The 20,220-nt window shown below is 61.3% G+C and overlaps 1 protein-coding gene across 4 annotated transcripts in view; it reads right to left on the bottom strand.

Moving 5' to 3' along the window:
• Positions 1–20,220, bottom strand: part of RALGDS (ral guanine nucleotide dissociation stimulator) — a 42,159-nt gene continuing 21,939 nt past the window's right edge. Inside the window, exons 1-18 of one of the 4 annotated variants that reach the window (XM_081272849.1) lie at positions 19,770–20,071; positions 11,664–11,774; positions 10,625–10,818; positions 10,048–10,143; positions 9,056–9,264; positions 8,439–8,890; positions 7,559–7,774; positions 7,190–7,293; positions 6,717–6,801; positions 5,310–5,378; positions 4,785–4,871; positions 4,354–4,386; positions 4,041–4,162; positions 3,760–3,855; positions 3,270–3,471; positions 2,852–3,094; positions 1,755–1,869; positions 1–1,023 (exon numbers count right to left, since the gene is read on the bottom strand). In XM_081272849.1, coding sequence (XP_081128975.1) covers positions 848–1,023; positions 1,755–1,869; positions 2,852–3,094; positions 3,270–3,471; positions 3,760–3,855; positions 4,041–4,162; positions 4,354–4,386; positions 4,785–4,871; positions 5,310–5,378; positions 6,717–6,801; positions 7,190–7,293; positions 7,559–7,774; positions 8,439–8,890; positions 9,056–9,264; positions 10,048–10,143; positions 10,625–10,818; positions 11,664–11,774; positions 19,770–19,952 — 2,793 coding nt within the window. In that variant the 5' untranslated portion in view covers positions 19,953–20,071 and the 3' untranslated portion in view covers positions 1–847. Of the gene's footprint in view, positions 1,024–1,754; positions 1,870–2,851; positions 3,095–3,269; positions 3,472–3,759; positions 3,856–4,040; positions 4,163–4,353; positions 4,387–4,784; positions 4,872–5,309; positions 5,379–6,716; positions 6,802–7,189; positions 7,294–7,558; positions 7,775–8,438; positions 8,891–9,055; positions 9,265–10,047; positions 10,144–10,624; positions 10,819–11,663; positions 11,775–19,769; positions 20,072–20,220 lie in introns of those variants that run through there. The other 3 variants (XM_081272850.1, XM_081272851.1, XM_081272852.1) reach the window with 3 other exon arrangements.

The raw sequence follows: 20,220 nt of genomic DNA, 5'->3' as shown, positions 1-20,220 counted from the left end.
TTGTAGTAGAAACAGAATTTTAATATAATATTCAAGTCTAGCATTTTCTATTTACAACAAATAAATATTGCCCCAACCCAATCAGTAAACTTTTTTTTGCTTTTTGCTTTTTATACAAATATTCAACCCCTCCCCCTCCCCCCAAGCCCTCCTTCTCCCCAACCCCGTCTCACGTGGTCTCTAAAGCCCAGGATGCGGTGGTGAATGGCACTTTCAGTGGCAGGAGATTCGACACCCATGGAGCTGTCCTCATGTGCCAGGTGAAGAGTGTGGCCCATGAGAGGGCTTCTCTCTCCGCTCCCAGGGCGGGCGGGGTGTGTGGTGGGTGACACCCTTACTCTCAGTTGGCCCTGGAGGTGGACTCTTTGGTGCAGCCTGAGAAAGGCTAGAGTGGTGGGAGGAGGGGCCGGGACCCCAGGATGGTCACAGGCGAATGCCTGTAGGCACCAGGAGAGAACTGCAGTGGTCAGACCCGCTGGGTGAGGGGTGCCCTGGGGTCCCCGCGGGCACAGGTGGTAGTGACTTGCACCTGAGAAGGTGTCAGGAACTGTACAGAGGGCAGTGGCCAGGGGCAGGCAGAGCACCATGCCCACTGGCAGCGCTTCTTAGCCAAAGTCAGCTAGTCCTCTGTCGCAGAGAGCAGAAGGCACCTAAGGCAGCGGGTGGTCCACGGAGGCCAGGTCAGCCTGTCAACTGGCAGGTGTCAATCCCGGCAGCAGGAGAGATTCAGGTGAACTGGAGTCTGGGGGTGGCCTGGGCTGGCAGGTGGGTAGAAGGGGGCTGCTTGTCCTGAGCCACTCTAGTCTCTGTGCTCAGCCACTGGCCAGCCCACCCGAGGGAGATGTCCTTAGAAGATGCCCTTGGCAATCCTGAGCCCTTTCTGCTTCATGCGAGGGAGGGTGGAGCTGGCTCCGTGCTTGACCTTTGCCCCCTTGGAGAAGGTCCGCTTCTTCAGGACAAAGTCATAGTTGGCGGTGGAGTTCATGGCGTAGAACACATTGGCGTTTTCAGGGATCTTTAGTTCTGGTGAGAGAGGGGCAGAGGGGTGGTCATGGTATTCACAGGCCCCCACAGGATCCACTACCTGAGTCTCCTTTAGGACAGGCCTAAGCCACAGGCCTGAGATCCCCCAGTCCGGCTCCAGGACCACCAGGGACCCCCTGGATGCTCTCTGCCTGAAGACAGACTTTGCCGAGGCCCTGATGGGATCCTGTTTAACAAGGGTCTTGATCTCCAGAATGCCGCGGCTGGGCCTAGAGCTGGCAACGGGTCACCCCATGCCGCCCACAGAGCTGCCTCTGTGGTCCTGGCCCTCCCTAGAGCAGGCTCTGCAGACCCAGCACCTCTCCCGGGTGCTCATGACAATGGCCTCATCCCAGGCCCCCTGTCACCCCACGGGACCCAGGCTGCCAGCAAGTCCTCCCTCTGGGCTGTTTCTTGCCAGTCTCCTCTGGCCTGGAGCCTGCTCTCAATCCTGCTGGGCCGAGTCGTGGGGCTCTGACTGTAGTCCTGGCCTCCCCAGGCCTCAGTCTTTTCCGTAAGGCAGGGGCGCCCCGAATCCTGCGCACCAAACCAAAGTGGTGCGAGGTGCGGGGAGAGGGTCTAGAATGCGACCCGCGGGGATGATGGGTGTCGCTGCTGACTGGGCTAAGGCTGGCGGGGATGTGTCCAGGGCCGCCTTGGGGCAGGCACTGTGTGGCCTGGGGCAGGAGCGGTGCTACCTGTCCCCCCACCCCCGCCATCCTGTCACTCACTGCGGTCCCCTGAGATGATCTGCAGCAGCTCGTAGTCATCGGGCTCCTCCTCGTCCAGGTTGTGTTTGTCCAGGGCCTTGCGAATGACAGTGGGAGCCTTATCCTGGCTGGTCACCTGGGGCAGAGCAGGGGACAGTCCTTCAGGGCACAGGCCCTAGAGTGGCTCCCCAGAGTGCAGTGGCCCCCCAGAGTGCAGTGCCAGGGACCCTCCAGAGTCTCCTGCGCTCTAAGAGCAGGGGCTCACACTTTCATCCCCTCTGGTTCCCTGAGGGTGGCCTCCTTGAAAGGAAGGATGGTCCTTCCCCGCTGTTCCTAGCTCCCTTCTCCCACAACAGAGACTGTTGTGTCCCCCATGTCCCCTGGGGAGCCGTGTGAACCCCAGGGATAACAAGATTGACACATCTGGGGAGCAGATGGCCTCTAATCCAACCCAAGAGAGCTGGGTCTGCTCTGGGCTGGAGGCTGGGGGTGGGTGGCACAGGTCAGAGGCCTGGAGGCCTGGACCCTGAGGGCAGCCAGGGCACAGGCAGGGCTCAGACAAAGGTCATGCAGGTGAGTGCTTACTGACAGCCAGGATACCTCCTGGCAGCAGGAGGCTGGGTGCAGGCTGGCGTGCCATGGGGCATGCCTGACCCAGCAGGGTAGAGGTGGCCGACGGCTCCCTGCAGCCAGAGGCCTGAAAGGCAGACCCCACTGGCTCTGGGTTCAGAGACATCCAGACTCGCACTGCTGCTGGCCCCTCCATGGCTGCCACCATGTGGCTGCCCCCACTCTCTTGGCCTGGATCCCTCCCTGCCCCTTCACCAGCCAGTGCCCCATGGAGGCACCCAGAGTCACTGGTGCCTCCTCTGCTCCAGCCTCCAGAGCTGTATCTCCTTCCTTAGCAAAGTCAAGGTCAAATCCTGCTCCTGTGGGCCCATTCCTCCCCTCCACTCCCTGGGATGAAGCCCTTGGCATTGACCACTTCTTCTTATTCCGTCTCCCTTCTTGGCCCCTAGAACACCGACTCCAGGAGGGCTTGGGATGGTCCTTGGTGCTCAGCATGTCTGCCACCTGGCCAGGTGAGCGCGAGGGGCCACCCCAGCCAGCAGGCTCACCAGGATGCTCTTGTACATGTTGCCGTTGTCCACGTCCAGGCTGACTCGGACGATGCAGCAGTCGCCCACCTGCTGGTTGTAGAGCGGCAGGGAGGAGCTGTAGCTGCAGACCCCCGAGACGGAGCGCTTGTGGGTGCGAGTGGTGGCCACGGGTGTGGTGCAGGCGGACGATGAGGAGGTGCTGCTGGAGGCCGAGCTGATGCCGGAGGTCTCTGGGGAGGACTGGGAGGCCGACTCCCAGAACTGTGGGGGACGGTGACATCAGCAGAAGCCCAGACCCTGTGGGGCACCTGGAGGGCCACTGGAGGGCTGCCAGAGCCGCGTTTGTGAGATGGGATTTCCCGGCCCTCGTGTGGATGCGGGGAGGGGTGGGGATGCTCGCGCCAGGAGGCAGGGTCGGGGACGGGCAGGTGGGCACCTTCTTTTCCTGGCCATCAGGGGACTCTGGCACGAAGCTCAGGTTGATCTCCTCCACGTCGGAGCTGGAGGAGCCGGCCGAGTGCACGCTGAGCGCATCTGTGATGTCCCCGCTGCTGAGGTAGGAGCCACACCTGAGCTGGTCACACGACCTGGAGTGGGAGCTGCTGCTGGTGCTGAGCTCTGTGCTGGGGGCCTGGCGGCTGGATGACACGGCTGGCTTACCAGGGGCCCCTCGTGAGGGACACATCCCACCCTGTCCCTTTCCCCTGCTGCACTCTGTACAGGGGGTACTAGCGAGAGGCTTGGTCAATCACCAAGACCCACCCCTCCCACCTACAGCCGTCTGAGACCATTCAGCAGCGCTGGTTTCCCAGAGGGGGAAACCGGGGCCCTGTCACAGAATGGTCAGAGACGGTGCAGCTCAGTGCTGGCCTGTGTGGCTTGGCCCTGAAGCTCCTCTGGCCCTGGCTGCTGGGTCTGGCACCTACTCGCTCCAGCGCTTCACAATGGCAGTGCTCTTCTTGGTCTTGAGGGTGTTGCTGGCAGACTCAGACGGGGGCTCCAGCTCACAGGACAGGCTGTAGCTACAGGCAGGGACGGTGGTGAGGCCACCAGGAGCTGCATGCGGGCCTCTTCCCAGGACCTTCCCAGAAGCTGGACCTGGGGGCCACCGCCCTCCTGGTCCGACACTGACCAAAATCTCAGGTCCCAACCTCTTGGGAGCCAGTCCAGGCCACCCTCAATGTCCCCAGCTCCTGCCCAGCCTCACCTCTCAGCCTCACTGAGCCGCTCCATGGCCCGGAACCAGGACCCAAAGTGCTCCGCGGGCGCGATGCTGTAATTGTTGCAGGCTGACTGAAGCAGCTTGATCTGCGCAATGACCTCAAACTCCTGGGCAGGGGGCGGACAGGAGGGTGAGAGGCCCTGTCCAGGCACAGGGCAAGGCAGGGGCTGCCCTCTGGGACTTTGCTTGGGTCCCTCTGCCCCTCCAGGACCCTCTGTATCCCACAGCCACTCCTTGGCAGCCAGCCCAGACCCAACTCCTTCCCGCCCTTCTCAGTCACCAAACATGCAATGCTCACCTTCCTTCTCTTCTCGAAGTTGATCAACCTCCCCTGCAAGACAGACAACCAGCATCCCTCAGGGAGCTGCCCTCCACCTTTAAGGCCTCCTGCCTCTGCCCCCCACGAGAGCCGCCAGGAGACGGGGCACCTGCACAGGCACAGGCTCTGGGGATAAGGAGACCGAGGCTTTGGGTGAGGAGGCCCTACGTGGCCACCGCAGGCTGCTGACCTTCACTCATGCCCACAGCCACCCCAGAGCTATTCCGTCCACACCCCACAGCCAGGCAGCCTGTGGCACACAGGAGGGTGGTGCGTTCCCCTGCACGGGGCCACGAAGCTCTCAGCAATACTGCGGGCTCAGGGGCCAGCAAGGGCTCTCTCCTCCCAAGCCTTGGCACCCAGGACCCCAACCCAGTTCCTGCCCTGCCCCCGGCCTTGGGCTCACTCACATACAGATAATCCTTCATGGCAGTGTCCAGCATCACCAGGTCAGTGAGAAACGTGCCCAGGTAGGGGACGGTGCCCTGGATGACACCCTGTGGCATTGGGTGGGGGGTGATAAGTAAGGCCTGGGGCCCTGCCCTGAAGGCTTCTTAGCCTGACCCTAATCCCACGTGGCCTCCCACTGGGAGCAGTCTGGGAACCTTAAGCCACTTCTGTCCCAAGTCCCCCTCCTAGACTCTATGAACCCCAATCTGTCTCTGTGCACCTCCCTGGCTGGCAGGTGCCAGATGCCCAAGGTTATGTGACTCCTGATCACCCCTCCCCACCAAAAACTCTGCCAGACCCTGGGTCTGGGGCTTCAGCTCATTCCCCATGATGCCAGCTGGTCAGGGTGTGGCCCCGCCTGGGTCCAGAGGAGATCAGGTTCAATGGGGCTCAGGGGCAACAGGAGGGAAGGAGTACGGGAGCCCCTTCCTCTCCAACTCCCCCAGCACCCACATCCCTCCCTGGCCTTGGACATGGTCACTCACTGATTCCTTTGGCCGCCTCTGGGTTCTCTTGGGATTCATCTCCAGGGTAGCAAACTTGGAGGTCCCCTCCTGCCAGGGTGGAGGGTGGGGTCAGAGCCTTCCCCTTGCCCCTCATCCATCAGTACCCTGACCTTGGGCCCACGGGCTGGTGCCAAGTTCCTGCTGCCCCAGAACTCACTAGTGGGGACCCTGAGTTGGCAGCCTGGTCTCTCTGTGCCAATTTCCTCATCTACAAAGTGGGGACAGGACTACACCTGGCTAGGGGGCAGAGAGGGCTCGGTGCCACGTTACTGGCACCGGTGCTGTCCCGACTCGCCCTCGGCAGCACAGTCTGCTCAGAGCCCACATGTTCCTTTTCCTCTTGAGCCTCATCACCTCGTGAATTGGCATCTATACTCCTCCATTGGCCAGATGAGAAAACTGAGGCCCGTGGGGGGGTTGGTGCTTGGAGGGCAGGCCGTCCACACCTCTCTGGCCAGTGACGGGGTTCTGTCTTTCCCTCGAGAACACTGACGAGGCTCCCGACACTGTGCTTTCATGCCACACACGGGGATTTCAATGTGGGATGCTTCTTCCTGACCTAGCTAGAAAGCGTCCTTTCTAGGGGCCCTGGGCCACCCTGTCCCACGGAACAAGCCTTTCTCTTCACTCCTCGCTGATCTTAGCTTGCATGCCCAGGGTCTCCAGCTGAGCTGAACCTCAAGTGGGGAGAGGGACAAGGTGTCTGGGTTCCTGCCTGCCCCAGCCCCTAGATGGCTCCCGTCTCCACAGGGCCCTGGCAACATTCCCCTGCAGAAAGCTGTCATTCTCCACTAGGGACTCCTGGGGGCCACTGCAGACTGACCAGGGGTCTGGGGCGGAGACACTCTGCTTTCTCCTTTATAGGGAGGCTTCTGAGGTGGGCTACTTGGCACCTGCCCCTGCTCCAAGGAGTGTGCAACCTCTTGAGGGTTCTATGACCTGTCAGCAGCCTCCGCTCTAGGGGCAGAGCCCAGCGCCACCAGGGCAGCCAGATCTGCCTCTTGAGTCTGAATGTCAGGACCCAAGCCTGGCGGCCCCTTTGGTTGGCTGGCCTGGGCACCCCCTGCAGATTCCCATTCTTGGCAGACCTCTCCCCTGGGTGTGCATTCACGCAGAAGTGGTGGCAGGGGCCTGGGTGGCTCGAGGAAGGAAGCCTTGCCCTCGGTCCACCCTACAGCCTGCGTGAGGCCACATCCCAGCAGACAGCTGCAGGCCTGCTGACCCTGCCTACTACTCCACCCTCAGGAACAGTGGGTCCTCCTGTCTCGAAACAGACCCTCTTCCCTCTGTCCAGAGAGACAGGACTGGAAGTTTTCAAGGAAGCGTTTGATGAGGATCTGACCCCCAGCCTGTCTCCCCCTCCATCCACCCCAGGACCCCCCTGACCTTGATGAGCAGCTCTCTGCTCAAGGAGTAGTTGTTCTCATCAGAGAAGATCTCAGATAGCTTCTGGAATATTCGGAAGCTGTCCCTGTAGGAAGAACGAAGAGGAGATGACACTTGGGAAGGGTGGGGAGGGGTGTGACAGCCTTCCAACTGCCTGGGAAAATGGGCTGCAGATGGGATCCAGGGCCTTACAGCCTGGGGAGGGGAGCTCCTGGCTGGCGCAAGGGGGACCCCATCCATTTCTGCTGAGCAGTGTTTTCATCTGTTCTGATTTCGACTGGACAAAGATTCTGTGGTTACAGGTAAAAACCTGAGCATTGCCCTGCAGGCCCCACCTGGGGTCTGGCGGAGGAGGAAACCAAGGCCTGATGCAGAATGCTGATGGGTCTTGAGACCCTCGGTGCCCGCCAGGGCTCCCGCCCTCAGGGCTGATGCCTGCCCCAGTTCACCGAGCTCCTGGGGAGAGCGCCCACCTGGAGACCTCCTCCCACGTCTTCTTCAGACGGTGGATGGCGTTGCTCTGCAGGGCAGAGAGGATGGCGTAGAGAGAGGAGAAGTTCTTCAGGACTCGGCACTCCTGGGGACAAGGACTCTGTGAGCCACGCCTGGAGCTCCTGCCAGCTCCTGCTGGACTCCTGGGCTGGCCCAGCCCCTGAGATGGTGCCAGGGGAGTCCCTGAGGGATGCCTGGGGTCCTGGGGGAATGAGTGCCCAGGCAGACTCAAGGCCAGCATGGCCCTGGGGAGGAGCGGCCTGGGGTCCATGCAGGGGCTCAGACCATACACCACATTCTGAGAGCAGATAAAGGTGAAGAGGTGTCCCTGGGCTCCTCTCACCACATACCCTGGCCACTTCGACCCAGTGTTCCACCACCCGGGCCCTGTCTGAGGCCTTCATGCTCCGGTCCCCAAGGCAGGTAGTGATGACACAGTTGGCCACACTGTTGAACTGGGTGACGGTGGCACGGATAGTGGGTGCTAGGTGCTCCTTGCCCTTCTTGTCCCTCTGGGACCAGATGGAACCCAGGCAGTGGTAGGGCACCACCTTCTTGAACAGCTCCTGGGGAGGAAGGTCAGGGTCACCCACCTGTGTTGCAGACCACTGTCCCCCAGGCCTGGACTGGAGCCCTGTGGTCAGGGCTGGAGCTCAGGAAGTTGAGGATGTGGCTTGACCTTGTGGGAATCCCTGGGTTTTGTTCCCTGACCACCGAGGACATCCTGCACGTGAGGAACCCAGGGTGAAATCTCAGCAGGAAAGCAAAAATAGCATTTTCTCTGCCAGTCTCTGTCCAAATACCAGGAAGAGGCTTCAGCCTGAGGTCCCAAGGCACCCTCTGCCCTCCATTTCACATGCCCAACTGGGCTTTACCCAGAATCTGCTAGGACAGTACACATCAGGTGCCTAATAAGTGCTGAGGCTGGCAAGGCCTCCTGGGCAGACCCTGGGTGACCTGTGGGCCTGGGGGCTCCATAGTGAGCACCTGTCCTCCCTGAGTCAGGCCCACCAAGCTGTGTCCTGTCTCCTTGTGTCCTTGTATAGTCACCTTATGGAAAGCAGGGGTGTCCCATGGCCCCGAGGGAGTGGGCCTAGGGCATGTATTCTGCACAGGTGGAGCTGGAATTAGGATCGGAACACAGCTCTGGGGCAGGGGATGGAAGGTCTGTGCGTCTGAGGACAGAAGGAAGGCCACTCCCTCCTGCCCAAGCCACACTCAGCTACTCACCGCATCCATCAGCGTGAACTGCTCTGCCACCAGGTCAGGAGGGAATGCTAAGAGGTGAGGCTTCTCCTGGCTCAGCCCATTCTCCGTGGACACAGGCGAAGGCCAGCAAGGTTCCACTGACAGCGCAGGTGCTGAAGTGGGCTCTGGCTCTAGAGTCTGTGACAGGGCCGGTTCCCGTTCTGGAGCAGGTGATGCAACGGGCTCAAGCTCTGGAGCTGGTGCTGGAACTGGCTCCTGATCCAGAACGGGTGCTGGAGCTGCCTGTAGCTCCGAGGCTGGTGCTGCGGACTGCAGCTCTGGAGCGGATGCTGGTGCTGCCACTGGACTGGGTGCCAGGGCTGCTGGTTCTGGAGCTGGCTCTAGCTGTAGCTCTGGAGTTGGTTTCAGAGCCAGCACTGGAGCTGCTGCTAGAGCTGCAGGAGCACAGACCCTACATGACTGCCTGCCTGAGCCTGTCCAAAGACAGAGACATCCCGAGCCCACACAGGACGACCTCCCTGACTGCAGTGCATCCCGACCAGCAAGGCTCATCCTTGCTTCTGGTCCAGCACCAGCCCTGGAGCCTGCTCTCCATAGTGCCCAGCTTGACGCTTCCTCATGTGCCCTCAGACACTCACCCCAGGTCTCCTCGCCCTCGGGCTCAGCCTCGCTGGGCTCCAGGTCCTCCAGCTGGGCCAGAAGAAGGTGGGCACGGCGCTCCAGGTCCGAGCCAGGCATGTTGAGCTGCACATAAGCCACCAGCTGCTTGAGGCAGGGAAAGTCCGGAGGCTGGCAGAAATCCTCCGAGTACTGGTCCAGCCAGGTCCCCAGGATGGAGGAGATGGCGCTGGGGACCGGAGGGTGAGCAGCAATCAGAGGTCTGGCCTCTCCTACCCTATGGCCTCTCACATTCCTATGGGGCTGGGCTCCTGCGCCTCCCCTGTCCCTCTAGAGGCAAGTCCAACCCAGTCCAATCCAAGTCCCTTTGGCTGTACAGGTCACCAGGCAAGGTTACAAAGAACTTCCACTAGAGGGAGCCCTGGGACAATGATCAGACCAACTCCCCTTAAAGGTCTCCAGGGAAGCCTGACACTCCTCTGTCTGCCTCCTACCCCACTCCCCAATGCACACTCCACCACCTCCTTCCAGCACTCACAGGGCCCCATCGACACCTCAGCCTGTGGCTCGTGCTGCCACGCAACCTCATTTTCTGTGAGCTCTGTGTGGGTCTTGTCTCCCGAAGGGCATGGCCTGTCCCCTGCAATCTCTGAGTCCCCCTGGGGACCAGCTGAGAACCCATTATCAAGGAGCTGAGCATGGTCAGCTGTTCCCCAACCCTCCAGTCCAGCCTTGACACAGGACAGGTGGGCAGGCCCGGCTGGGCTGGACTGGGCCAGGGTGGGGATGCATGGCCACAGGCCAGCTCTGGGCCCCAGCCTCCCCTCTGTTCCCAGGGGGCCTGGGACCTCACCCACAGCTCTGTCCTCCTCCTGCAGGCAAAGCCCCAGACCTCAGCCTGCCAGCAGGAATCAAAAGTGGGAGCCAGTGTTTGCCTAGCCCTCCCAAGGCACAGCCTCCGACACCCCCAATTTGGAGACAGAAGCCCTCCCTTGACCCAAAGCTCACTCACTTTTTAAGTTGCTCCTGAGGCCCGCCGTTCTCACTGGAGTAGGGCAGGATGCAGCCATATCTAGGGGAGGCCGTGAGGGCGTCACATCTACCGTACCTGCTTATGACGTCTAGGGTTACTGGCTGACCCCCGACAGGAGGGGCCAGGACCGCAGGGGTCTTCCTGCTCTTTTCACCAGGTGATGCCCAGTGCCTGGAAATGTACTTGCACACAGCAGGCACTGCATAGATGTTTGCTGAATGAATGAGCCCAACCAGCTGCTTCTCCAATAGCCCAGGGGTCCCTGCTGTGGCTACATCTAGTCCCCCGCAACCAGATGGAATCTGGACCCTCCTTTACAAATGGGGAAACTGCTTTGCCCCAGGCAGCGAGCTTCTTCATGGGGGAGGGGCACTCACAGCCCTGGGCGGGCACTCACAGCGCCAGGCTGGGCAGGCACTTCAGACTCATGCCACTTGGTCCTCACTACTCACGAGGGTGGTGCTCTGAGTACCCGCGTTTCCCCAGAGCAAACTGGGGCTCAGAGAGGAGCAGGCGTTCCCATGACCCCGCCTTTGGGCTTGGAGGTGGGGCTCACCTTTTGAAGAGCAGGTCCAGCACCTGCTGGGTAGTAGTGAAGGCTCTGTAGGTGCACAGGAAGACGGTGACATAGGAAAGGTCGCTGCCCTGGAAGGCGGGCACCAGGTGCTCCACCAGCTTCTCCAGCGTGCCCGCCTTCACGGTGCGCACCTTGCAGGTCTCATAGAGGTTCAGCGCCGACTCGTTCTCACCCTGGACAGACAAGGGAGGGGCGGTCTGTGGTAGCACAAGCCTCCAGAGTGGATGGAGCTTAGGCCAAACTCCCAAGTACTCAGCAGCTGTGGCCAGAGTTGGGACAGGAGGGTCTCCAGAGGAAAAGGGGTCTTGGCCTTAAAAGTAGAATTTGAAATGTGGGAGTGATTACAACTACCGATTCCTTTGGGCCAGTGTGAGGGATGTTCACAGCCTCAGATAATGGTGGGCCTCTCCGAGGGAGTCCTAAGGAGCACCCATCCAGAGAGAAGATGGGACTGTCCTAGGGCGGGGGACAGCCTGTCAGGACACACAGGCGGTGTTCCCTCGGTCGCAGAGGGAGGTCGCCACACGGCACAGGAGCACGGGGCTGAACAGCTGCAGCAGTAGCCTCCCTTCTGGAGACTTAGGAGCCGAGTCACACACCCACCCCCATTGACCTGGTGGGGTCTGGGGATGTTCTCTGTGAGGTGGTGACGTGCAGGAAGCGTATGTGACAGCTGTGCCTGTGCTTTTTAGGTGAAGACAGCTGCACTAGGTGTACGAATGCAGGGCTGGGAGAAGGTGCAGTGAGGTCAGCTGACAGCTGTGGGGACACCTGGGAACACGATGCAGCCTGACGAGAGGTGGGACAGAAGTGAGAACATCTTCTCCCACACTTGGCCGCTGTAATCAGGGCCTCGGCACCTGATCAGGTGCTAGGGAGCCCTGGGAGGGATGGGGAGCAAAGGCCCAGAGTCTTCTCAGGTGGGACAGGGCCCTGGTGGCTCTGGGAAGGAGCCTGGCACAGTTGTCATTCGGGATCTGTGTCCTGGGCTTAAGTGGAGACCCTGGCACACGCTTACCCCGAGCCAGCGCTGGCCTTTGCTGGCCCCATGATGCAGCTGCACCTTGCGCAGGGAGATGGAGTAGATGACCCCATTGACCAGCTCCTCACCGATCTCCTGCGTGGAGCTCTGCAAAGACAGTGCCCGGCAGGCGGGCCCTGACGTTAGGGGCCTGCCTGGCCTGAGTAGCCTTCTGTCTCCAAGAGGAGGCACAGATACATGGCCATGCAGACCTCCAGCTCCAGGTAAAATAAAAACATCAGGGCAGGGGCTGCTGCCCCACATTCCCCTTCTCACCCAGCCAGTAACACCCTGGGGTGTGGACAATGGGCCCCTGGGCTCCCAAGCGCCCCACCAGCTGCTCAGGACAGGCCATCTCTCGCTCCATCCTCTCTCCAGGATGGGCACTGTAATTGACCACTTCAGAGATGGGCAGGTGCCGCTAAGAGGAGCAGCTGACCCTTCACTGAGCTGCCTCAGGTAAACAGTGGCTAGAACCCCAAGGCCCTACTTCTGTGGCCCCCCAAGAAGGCAGCTCCTCAGGACAGGGGTGCTGCAGCCATCCTGCTCCCACTTCTCTTCTACCCCACCTGGGGTCCCCAGCTGACCCAGCTATAGTGAAAAGCTGTTCCTGGCCCAGCCCTGGGTCAGCAGCATGGGTCTGGGGCAGGTGTGTGGCATCTCTGAGGGCTACGTCACAGCCACTTCCTTCCCCTCTGCTCATTTATGCCCTTGTGCCCACGTGGGCGACCAGGCGTTCCTATCTCTGTTCCTCTTCGTGGGAGCGTGGCAGATATGAATGGTGGGGCAGATGGGACAGGGGTGGTGCTGGGGTCCACAGAACCCCCTAAACATGGGATATCGGCTGGGGCGGAAAGTGGGGTCCTCTGACTGCTCCCAGGCCCCAGGGAAAGAAGGAAAGGCTTTTATTTTAGGAGCAGACTCTGCCCACCGGGCGGGCTAGCTCAGGGGCTACATCCTGCTCAGCCACGCCACCCCGGCCGCAGGGTGAGCACCCACCTCACTGTCCGGGAAGCGGTGAGCTTGTGCTGGGAGCAGGGACTAGAGGCTGACCCTGAGGGTAGAGGGAGGAGCTGGGAAGCGAGACTGGCACATGGCCATGGATACCCAAAGTCACTGCTCAGGTGGGCGTGGAGCCCGGAGGACCCATGGGAAAGAGCTCTTGGCCCGCCTCTGCAACCCTTCTCTAAGGCCCACACACCATGTGCTGGAACCCGGGCCCTGTGACTCTTGCCCACCCTCAGAGAGACAGCTGTGGACATCACACGGCCTCCTGACCCTCTTCCTCCCTGCTGAAGGGGACTTCCTTTCCATCTCAGGAAAATGAGACAGATGTTCTCCCTCCCTGCACACAAAACTGCCTTGGAGGAGATGAGTTTCAGAGGCCAGGGGTCCTGGGCCCCGACCACCCTGTCTCCTCAGGGGTCCTAAGAGGTCAAGGCTTGGCTGGGGAGTCTCCAGGGATTTTAGCCATACCAGGTCCAGCTGGGAGTCAGTATCTGAGCACCCATCAAGGGCAACAGCTCGAGGATCTCATGTAGGACCCACGTGCCATGGTGCACTGAACCACTCAGGAGCCCAGCACAGTGCCAGTCCACAGCAGGTCTCAGAGATGGGTTCCATCAGCATCTGGTCGGCCAACCCACAGGAGAAGCGGGGCCAGGTGGCCTTGGCCATGCCAAAGCAAGTCTAAATAGCAGCTCCTCAGTGAGCCACTGGCCTGGGCTGGCAGCCCAGCAGCTGGCCCTGGCCCTGTGCAGTGTCATGTGATTCCTGCGCCCTTCCCCCAACCAAGGGGCCTCTCCTGTCAGCTGGGTGGGGGGTGGGGGTGCACGTTGGCACCACACATGCCTGCCCTAGGGGTGTCACCAGTCAGGGGCACAGATGGGGAGCTGCTGCAGCCCCTGCGGAGCTGACCCTGAGCTCCAGGAGGAATAAAGCAGATGCAGGAGCAACGCTGGGCCTCCTACCCCCTTTACCCAGCAGAGACAGCAGCGGGGCCTCCATTCCCTGCTCTGACGCCTCTTCCAGGGACAGAGAGAGAAAGCAGTCAACAGCCCTGGGATCTGTCCCCAGGACCCTCTGGGCCACCAGGCACCCACAGGCCATCCTTTTCTAGCAGAGCTGAGAGCCCATATGGGCAGCCCAAGCCCCCAGGGATCTGGGAGGGACAGGAGGGGAGTGGCCCAGTAAACAGCTGAGGCAGAGAAAATGCCTCCCAAGGGCAGCCACGGTGGGAGGAAAGAATGCGCCAAGGCTGGCTGTTGTGGCCTCAGGGGACGATCTTCCTTCAGCACGCCCAATGTCCCCAGGGCCCTAGGAGCCAGTCAGGAGCTTTGCCTCAGAATAGATGTGGGTCAGTGGACAGGGCAGCGATGCCCTGGGGCCCTGAAGACAGGGCCCCCACACTCTCCTGTCTGTTGGGGCACAGACCAGGGCCCTCGGGACAGGGAGAAGAACAAGGGCCTTGGTGGTTAGTATGTCACCTGACCAGCTGTATCTCCAGCTGTCCCGGAGGGAGCTGTGGCCGGCTGAGCCCCGCGAGCCAGACTCCCTGGAGGTGGAGTCATGGCGGCTACAAGGGGAGCCACGAGGGGAGCCACGGCAGCCCCAGCTCTGTCCTCCCCACAGGGGTTCACGTCCGCACACACTTCAGCCCTGCAGCTCAGTTTCCTGCTCCAACGGCTTTTCCTGTGGAAGCTTCCAACAGGGGTTCCCAGGCGCCTCGGGCCTGCGGACGCTCATGGGGCTCTCTTAAGGAGGCCTGGCTGAGCAGGGGGCTGAGGCTCAGGGAGGAGGCCAAAGCCTGAACCACTGTCTCCTCTCTTCACCTGGAGAGGTCAGCTCCACTTGGGCAGGTGGCACTAAACCCTCAGGGACCCCATTACAACCCCTGGGCTGCTGTCCAGGGCCAGCGAGTCATCAGGGCCATCCTGGAGCCATGGCCAGCCTCTAGTCAGCATCCTGAAACTCTGGGAACACGAGGCCCTGCCCCAGGGCCCACCAGACCTGAATGCCACCCCTCACAAAGAGCCCCGACTCCAGCCAGGTCTAGTGGACGGGGAGAACAGCAGCTCTCCCACAGGTGACGGAGGGGTGGGATTGAGGGCAGGGCCTGGCAGTGTGGGGGGTAGCACCTGACCCGCCACAGCCCCCAGGAGTTGGGAATAAACCCTGGGCAGGAAAACCTCAGGGAACCTGTGTGAGGCCCCCTGAGGCTCTGGAACCTTGTCTGACCCCTGTGCTGGGGCAGCTCCTGGACTTTTAGCCTTTGAGTGGGACGCAGCAACCACAACCAGAACAGAGCAGAGGTATCAGAATGCCAGGCTCTCCAGGTCCTCGGTGGCCAGACACCCTCCTCACTTTATGGGCCCGGAGACAGAGGCCCAGGGGGGCGGGGACGGGCTGTAGAACACATCCGGGTTGGTTCAGTCCCAATGAGGGAGGGGGACCCCAGCATCATGACCCTCCACCCTGGGCCTGCCCCTAACTCTGAGGCCCAGGGCATGAACAGGACCTCAGCAGGGATGTGGGGTCAGCCGCACTCCAGTCCCCACACAGAGCCTCCACGGGCATTACACAGGGTGCCTGGCTGCCATGGCAACAAGTGAGCTGGGCCCACGGCTGCAAAGGCCATGAGGCAGCTCCATGACCCCAGACACTGAAGTCTGGTGACCAGCCTGTGCCGAACCCCCAAAGAGACTGCCCCGCAATCCCAGGACCCTCTCTGCCAGCCTGGGCCCCATGACTTGCCTTGTTAGCATTGGAGACTAAAGAGGCCTCCAGTGGGGTAGGGGAGACCAGCCTTCCAGCTGAGTGTCCACGCTTCTGTCTGTCTGCTAACAGCCAGCTTCTGACTGTCAGGCAACAAGCCACCAGGGCCAGAAGGAGGACTGCAAGGGGACCGAAGGTCCAGATCACCACCACCACCACCACCACCACCATCACCACCACCACAGACCACAGTGTCCAGCACACGTGGGCACTTCTGGTGCCAGGCCCTTCCCGCCCTCATTGCATCTAATCCTCCCAGCACCTCACCTGACAGATGAGGAAACAGCTGGGCAGGGGTGCGCCCAGGTCAGGAGCCAGGAAACGGCAGCCAGGACAGGGATTTGAACCCTGGCCTGTGCAGACACACCCAGGCCTGGTTGCTATTCTGACCACGGTTACAACCTTAAAGCAGGGCCGGGCCCCTGTCATGCACAGGTGGAGGAGGGCAGAGACAAGAAGGGCTCCCTCAGGTCACTCTGCAGGTCAGCGTGACTAGGTCAGTGCTTCACACTTGCACCTCTGAACGGAGATTTGTGGACACCGGGAGAAGGGCTAACAGTACCACAGCCCCAGGTCAGCTGCAAGTACCCGGACTGGGAGGCTCCATGCTGATGGGCCAGTGGTGTGCCCCGGGAGTCCAGGGCACTGGGCAGGCTCGGCTGCTGGCCTGGCACCTGCTCAGGAAACCTAACTGTGGCCGCTGTTGCTTGTCCAGCTCTGATACTGGGCCAGGCACTGTGCAGACTGCTCGTCAGGCCTCCTGCCTCACACGTCCTCACGGGGACCCTGGGGGATGAACCTGCATCATGTCTATGGTATAAATGAGGAAACCAAGGCCCAGACAGCAGTAGGTCAGCTCCAAGGCGCCAGGTTGGTGTTCGAGTGCCCGTTCTAGACCTCAGAGGAGGAGCGCTGACAACACCCACGGTCCAGTGCCCACCAGACAGGCTCCGATCCCCCTGCCTTGCTCATGGACTGTCCCTGCCCTCATCCTCTCCCTCCCGGGGGAACTGGGACTGCTGAAGGCGCAGCTCCTTCCAGGTGGCGGTTTCCAACTTCCATCTCTTGGAGTGGGGCTGGGGAGGGTTGCACCTTGGAGGTGCATCTCTAGGAACACGGCTTTTCTGGGCCTGTGAGGCTGGAGGCCCAGCCCTGGGACAAGGTGGCCATGGTATGGTGGTACTACACTGTGGGAGCCGTCTAAGCAGCTGACCAGTAGCCTCTGGGAGCCTGTCCTCAACTGCCTGGGCGCAGCCTCCTGAAACCTCCCCACTGGCTCCTTCAGAGGCCGTCTGCTATGGGGCAGTGATGAATCTACCTGGACCCTTCTTGCCTGCTACACAGGCAAGGCCTGGAAACTCTGTTCCATCTCCTGGTTGAGGGTCAGGCTCTGCCCTGCCTGCATGCTGCCCGACATCTCTTGAACTTGTCAACAAGGCCATCATCTCCAGAATACCCTACGCCTCCTGGGAAGAGCCCTGCATGCCCAAGTGTCCTCAACCTGGAGCAGGAAAGGGGACCCAGGCCAGCCAACCTGCCTCCCTCCTTCCTCTTTTCCTCAGTCCCCCAAGGAGCAAAGTAAGAGCCAATGGGGGGGGGGGGGTCCTGTGGTTTGTCAGTCCCCTCATGAACTAGATGGGTGATGAAGCTGGGTCTTTGGAAGACTCCTGGAAGACCACAGTACACAGGGGCCCTCAGACTGTGCCCCTGGCTCTCCAGTGGCAGTACTAAGGAGCCCTGGGGTTGAGCTGTAGAGCTGCCCAGTGTGACCAGCTGGCTACACAGCAGGGGAAGGAGGGGAGCATGGGGGAGAAGCCCCTGGGAGTGGAGAAGCCGGGGCCCTGCCCTGGGCCTCCCAGGAAGGCTCCCGGGGCTCCTCTGCCTCCACCAGCTTGCTGCCTGCTGCAGTCTAATTAGTTGTTTCATCTGTCAAATGGGCTATTAATAGTCTTGACCCCACAGGACAAAATGCATGCAAATGACCTAGCACAGGGCCTCCCAGGAGGCACTGCCTCCTTCAAGCCATTTTTTTTTTTCAAACCTGTGGGTCTGATGTGGCCTGCTTCCTTCAGAACCTGTCCTGAGGGTCCTCTGGCCTGCAGCACTTCCACCTTCCTCTGGAACATAAACAACCCTCTCTGCCCCTCACTGACTGCAGTCCTCGGGAGCCCTGGGAGCCCCCAGGTCATGGTCCTCCAGCCAGCTCTGCCCTATGGTGACAGGATTCCCGCATCTCCTACACATGGCAGGCACCCACCGGGGCACAGCCCATGTTCGAGTCCTGGCTGCCACCCTTGGCTGCGTGTGTGACCAGGCCAAGGGCTTCACTTCTCTGCCCCTAGGCTCCTGGAAGGTGGGGTTGGCGCCTTCTGAAGTCTGGTGCAGACTGCGGGAATGACCCACTTCTCTGAATCCTCCCAAACCTTTACAAAGGGTGTTGCACACTTTCTAATCAGGCAGAGATGAATTGCATCCTGGGCCCGAGGGCCCTGTCCTCTCACTGCCTGGACACCTGGCCCCAAGTGCCAGAGACTGGCTATCCCACCTCCTCCGCTGCCCACAGCTCGTAGGTGCTGCAGACCCTCACGCTCCTCTGCCAGACCAAGCAACAATGGATGGCCTCAAGGTAGAGCCTGGACCTGGCGGCCTCAAGAAAGCATGGAACGGCACAGGTCAGACTGGGCCACTGACGGCTTGGCTAAGAGTCAAGAAGACAGGTGGATGCCCAGATGTGCAAAGACATCTGGCACCCCTGCGAGGGAAAGCCCGGCAGAGGCTTGGTGGGAAGAGGGATGGCAGTCGGGAAGCAGCCTGCCTGGTGGTTTCCAGACAGGACAGTGGCCTCAAGCAGGGCTGCTTCGGCTCTGGCACACTGCAGCCACCAGGAAATCAGCCCCAGGATGGGGGGGGGGGTTGGCAGGAATGACAGGGACTTCCCCACCCCCTCCCCAGGCCCATGCTAAATGGTCATTGTGTTTGGTTTCCGGCAGTGGCCTCCTCTCCTGCCAGGACCCTGGCTTTCCTGCCCCAGCCAGAAGCTTCCCCTCTGATTTCTAAACAGCAGCTATGAGCTACACCTCAGTGCTGAGGCCCAGGGAGGGAGAGCGAAGAGCCGTGGACAGCCATGAGGGATGGAGCTCAGCTCTGCCTCTCCCGGGGCTCCTCAGGGATGCAGATGGACAGAGTCAGAGAGAAGCGGCCCTACCCTAGTCAGGAACCTGCCCAGCCCCTTCGAGCACTCTGGCCAGACCCTCCCAGCACACAAAGCCCCAGGCACTGCCAGATGTAATGAAAGCCAGATGAGTGCTGGGCTGGTGTCAGGCCTCCCACCCCCACGCTCCCAGGGGTCCTGCTCCAGCTGACAGAGGACCAAGAGTGCTGGGTGGATGGGGGTCAGGCAGCACGCCTAGCCTGAACACCAGCCAAGCTCTGGAGTTCTCCGGGTCCTGGGGTTCCCCCACAGAGCTCCCAAGTTGGGCAAGAAAACATGCTTTGTCCAGGCCTTGTCTAGGCAGAGAGGGGTGAGGGGGCTGCTTCTCATTCCACTACCCCTGATGCACATCAGGTGCAGTCAGGCTGAGGCAGAGGACATCACCCACTGTCCCAGTGCCCTGCCCCTGTTCTGGGCACATTAGAAACAGGAGTGCCAGCCCTCACCCAGTACTCCTCCTCTATCCATGATGGGCCAGTGAGCCCCCTTCTCTGAATCCTCCCAAATCCTTGTGGATTAAGGATGTAGGCATGTTATCTAATCAGGCTCAAATGAATCACACCCTTGGTCAAGGGTCTTGTCCTCTCACTGCCTAGACACCTGGTCCCACAGGTTGTAGACCAGCTAACCACGCCTGGTTCCCCTGCCTGCTGAGCAGCGCTGATGGGTTCCAGGAGGCCAGACCCATATCTGCTCCAGAAGGCCCCTGCAGTCTTAGCCACCTGGGGGTTCCAGGATTCAGCCACCCCAACCCTTTGCTGGGCACTTGCACTGTGAAGTCTACCAATGTGGAGCAGGCCCTAGCAGGCCAGGCCCCTGCGGTTGGCAAGTTCACAGGCCACAGACATAAAAAGGTGACAGTGCCCAGGGAAAAGGTTTAACTGAGCTGCGGGAGCTGGGGTCGCCACACTGGGCTTGAGCAAACCCAGCTCTTGACCTGAACTGCTAGACAGGCGTGCCAGCAGCCGCCATGCCCACCTTGCTGCCTTGGGGATGAAAAGAGGAGTGGGTTACTGCAAAAGGAACCCCCAACCCACGCACCTACGGTGAAGGAAGGTGGCCAGCTAAGGACGCCGGGCCGCCGTCCAGTCCTCCCTTGAGAGACACAGCTCACCCACCTCGAGGCGCGGCAGATCTGGGTCCAGCTGCGTGAAGCTGTGTAGCACCACCGGGCAGCTGTCGGGGACGCCCACCTCCAGGCGCACCGCGTCCCACACACTGCGGCTTCGCCGGGAGCCCGGGAACAGCGGCTCGGCGCCGCCCGCGGGCCCGGCCGACTCGGCCCACATGCGCTGCACCATGGACTGCTCGTGGCGGCGCGGGCGGCCGGCGGGCCGGGAACCCCGGGGGGCGCGGGCGCGGGCGCGGGGCCGGCCCGGCGCGGCTCCGCGCTGCCTGCGCTCTGCGCCCGCGGCCCGGCCCCGCTGATGTCAGGCAGGGGGCGGACCCAGGAGGAGGCGGACCCAGGAGGAGGCAGACCCAGGAGGGAGGCGGGACCGGCACGAGCGAGGGGCGGGGCCGGCCAGACCAGGCACGTGTGCCAGAGCACCGTGGCACTCGGCGGTGGAG

This window comes from Spermophilus citellus, assembly GCF_964194105.1.
Source record: "Spermophilus citellus genome assembly, chromosome: 2".
Classification (NCBI taxonomy): domain Eukaryota; kingdom Metazoa; phylum Chordata; class Mammalia; order Rodentia; family Sciuridae; genus Spermophilus; species Spermophilus citellus.
This window is presented reverse-complemented; position numbering and strand designations above follow the sequence as displayed.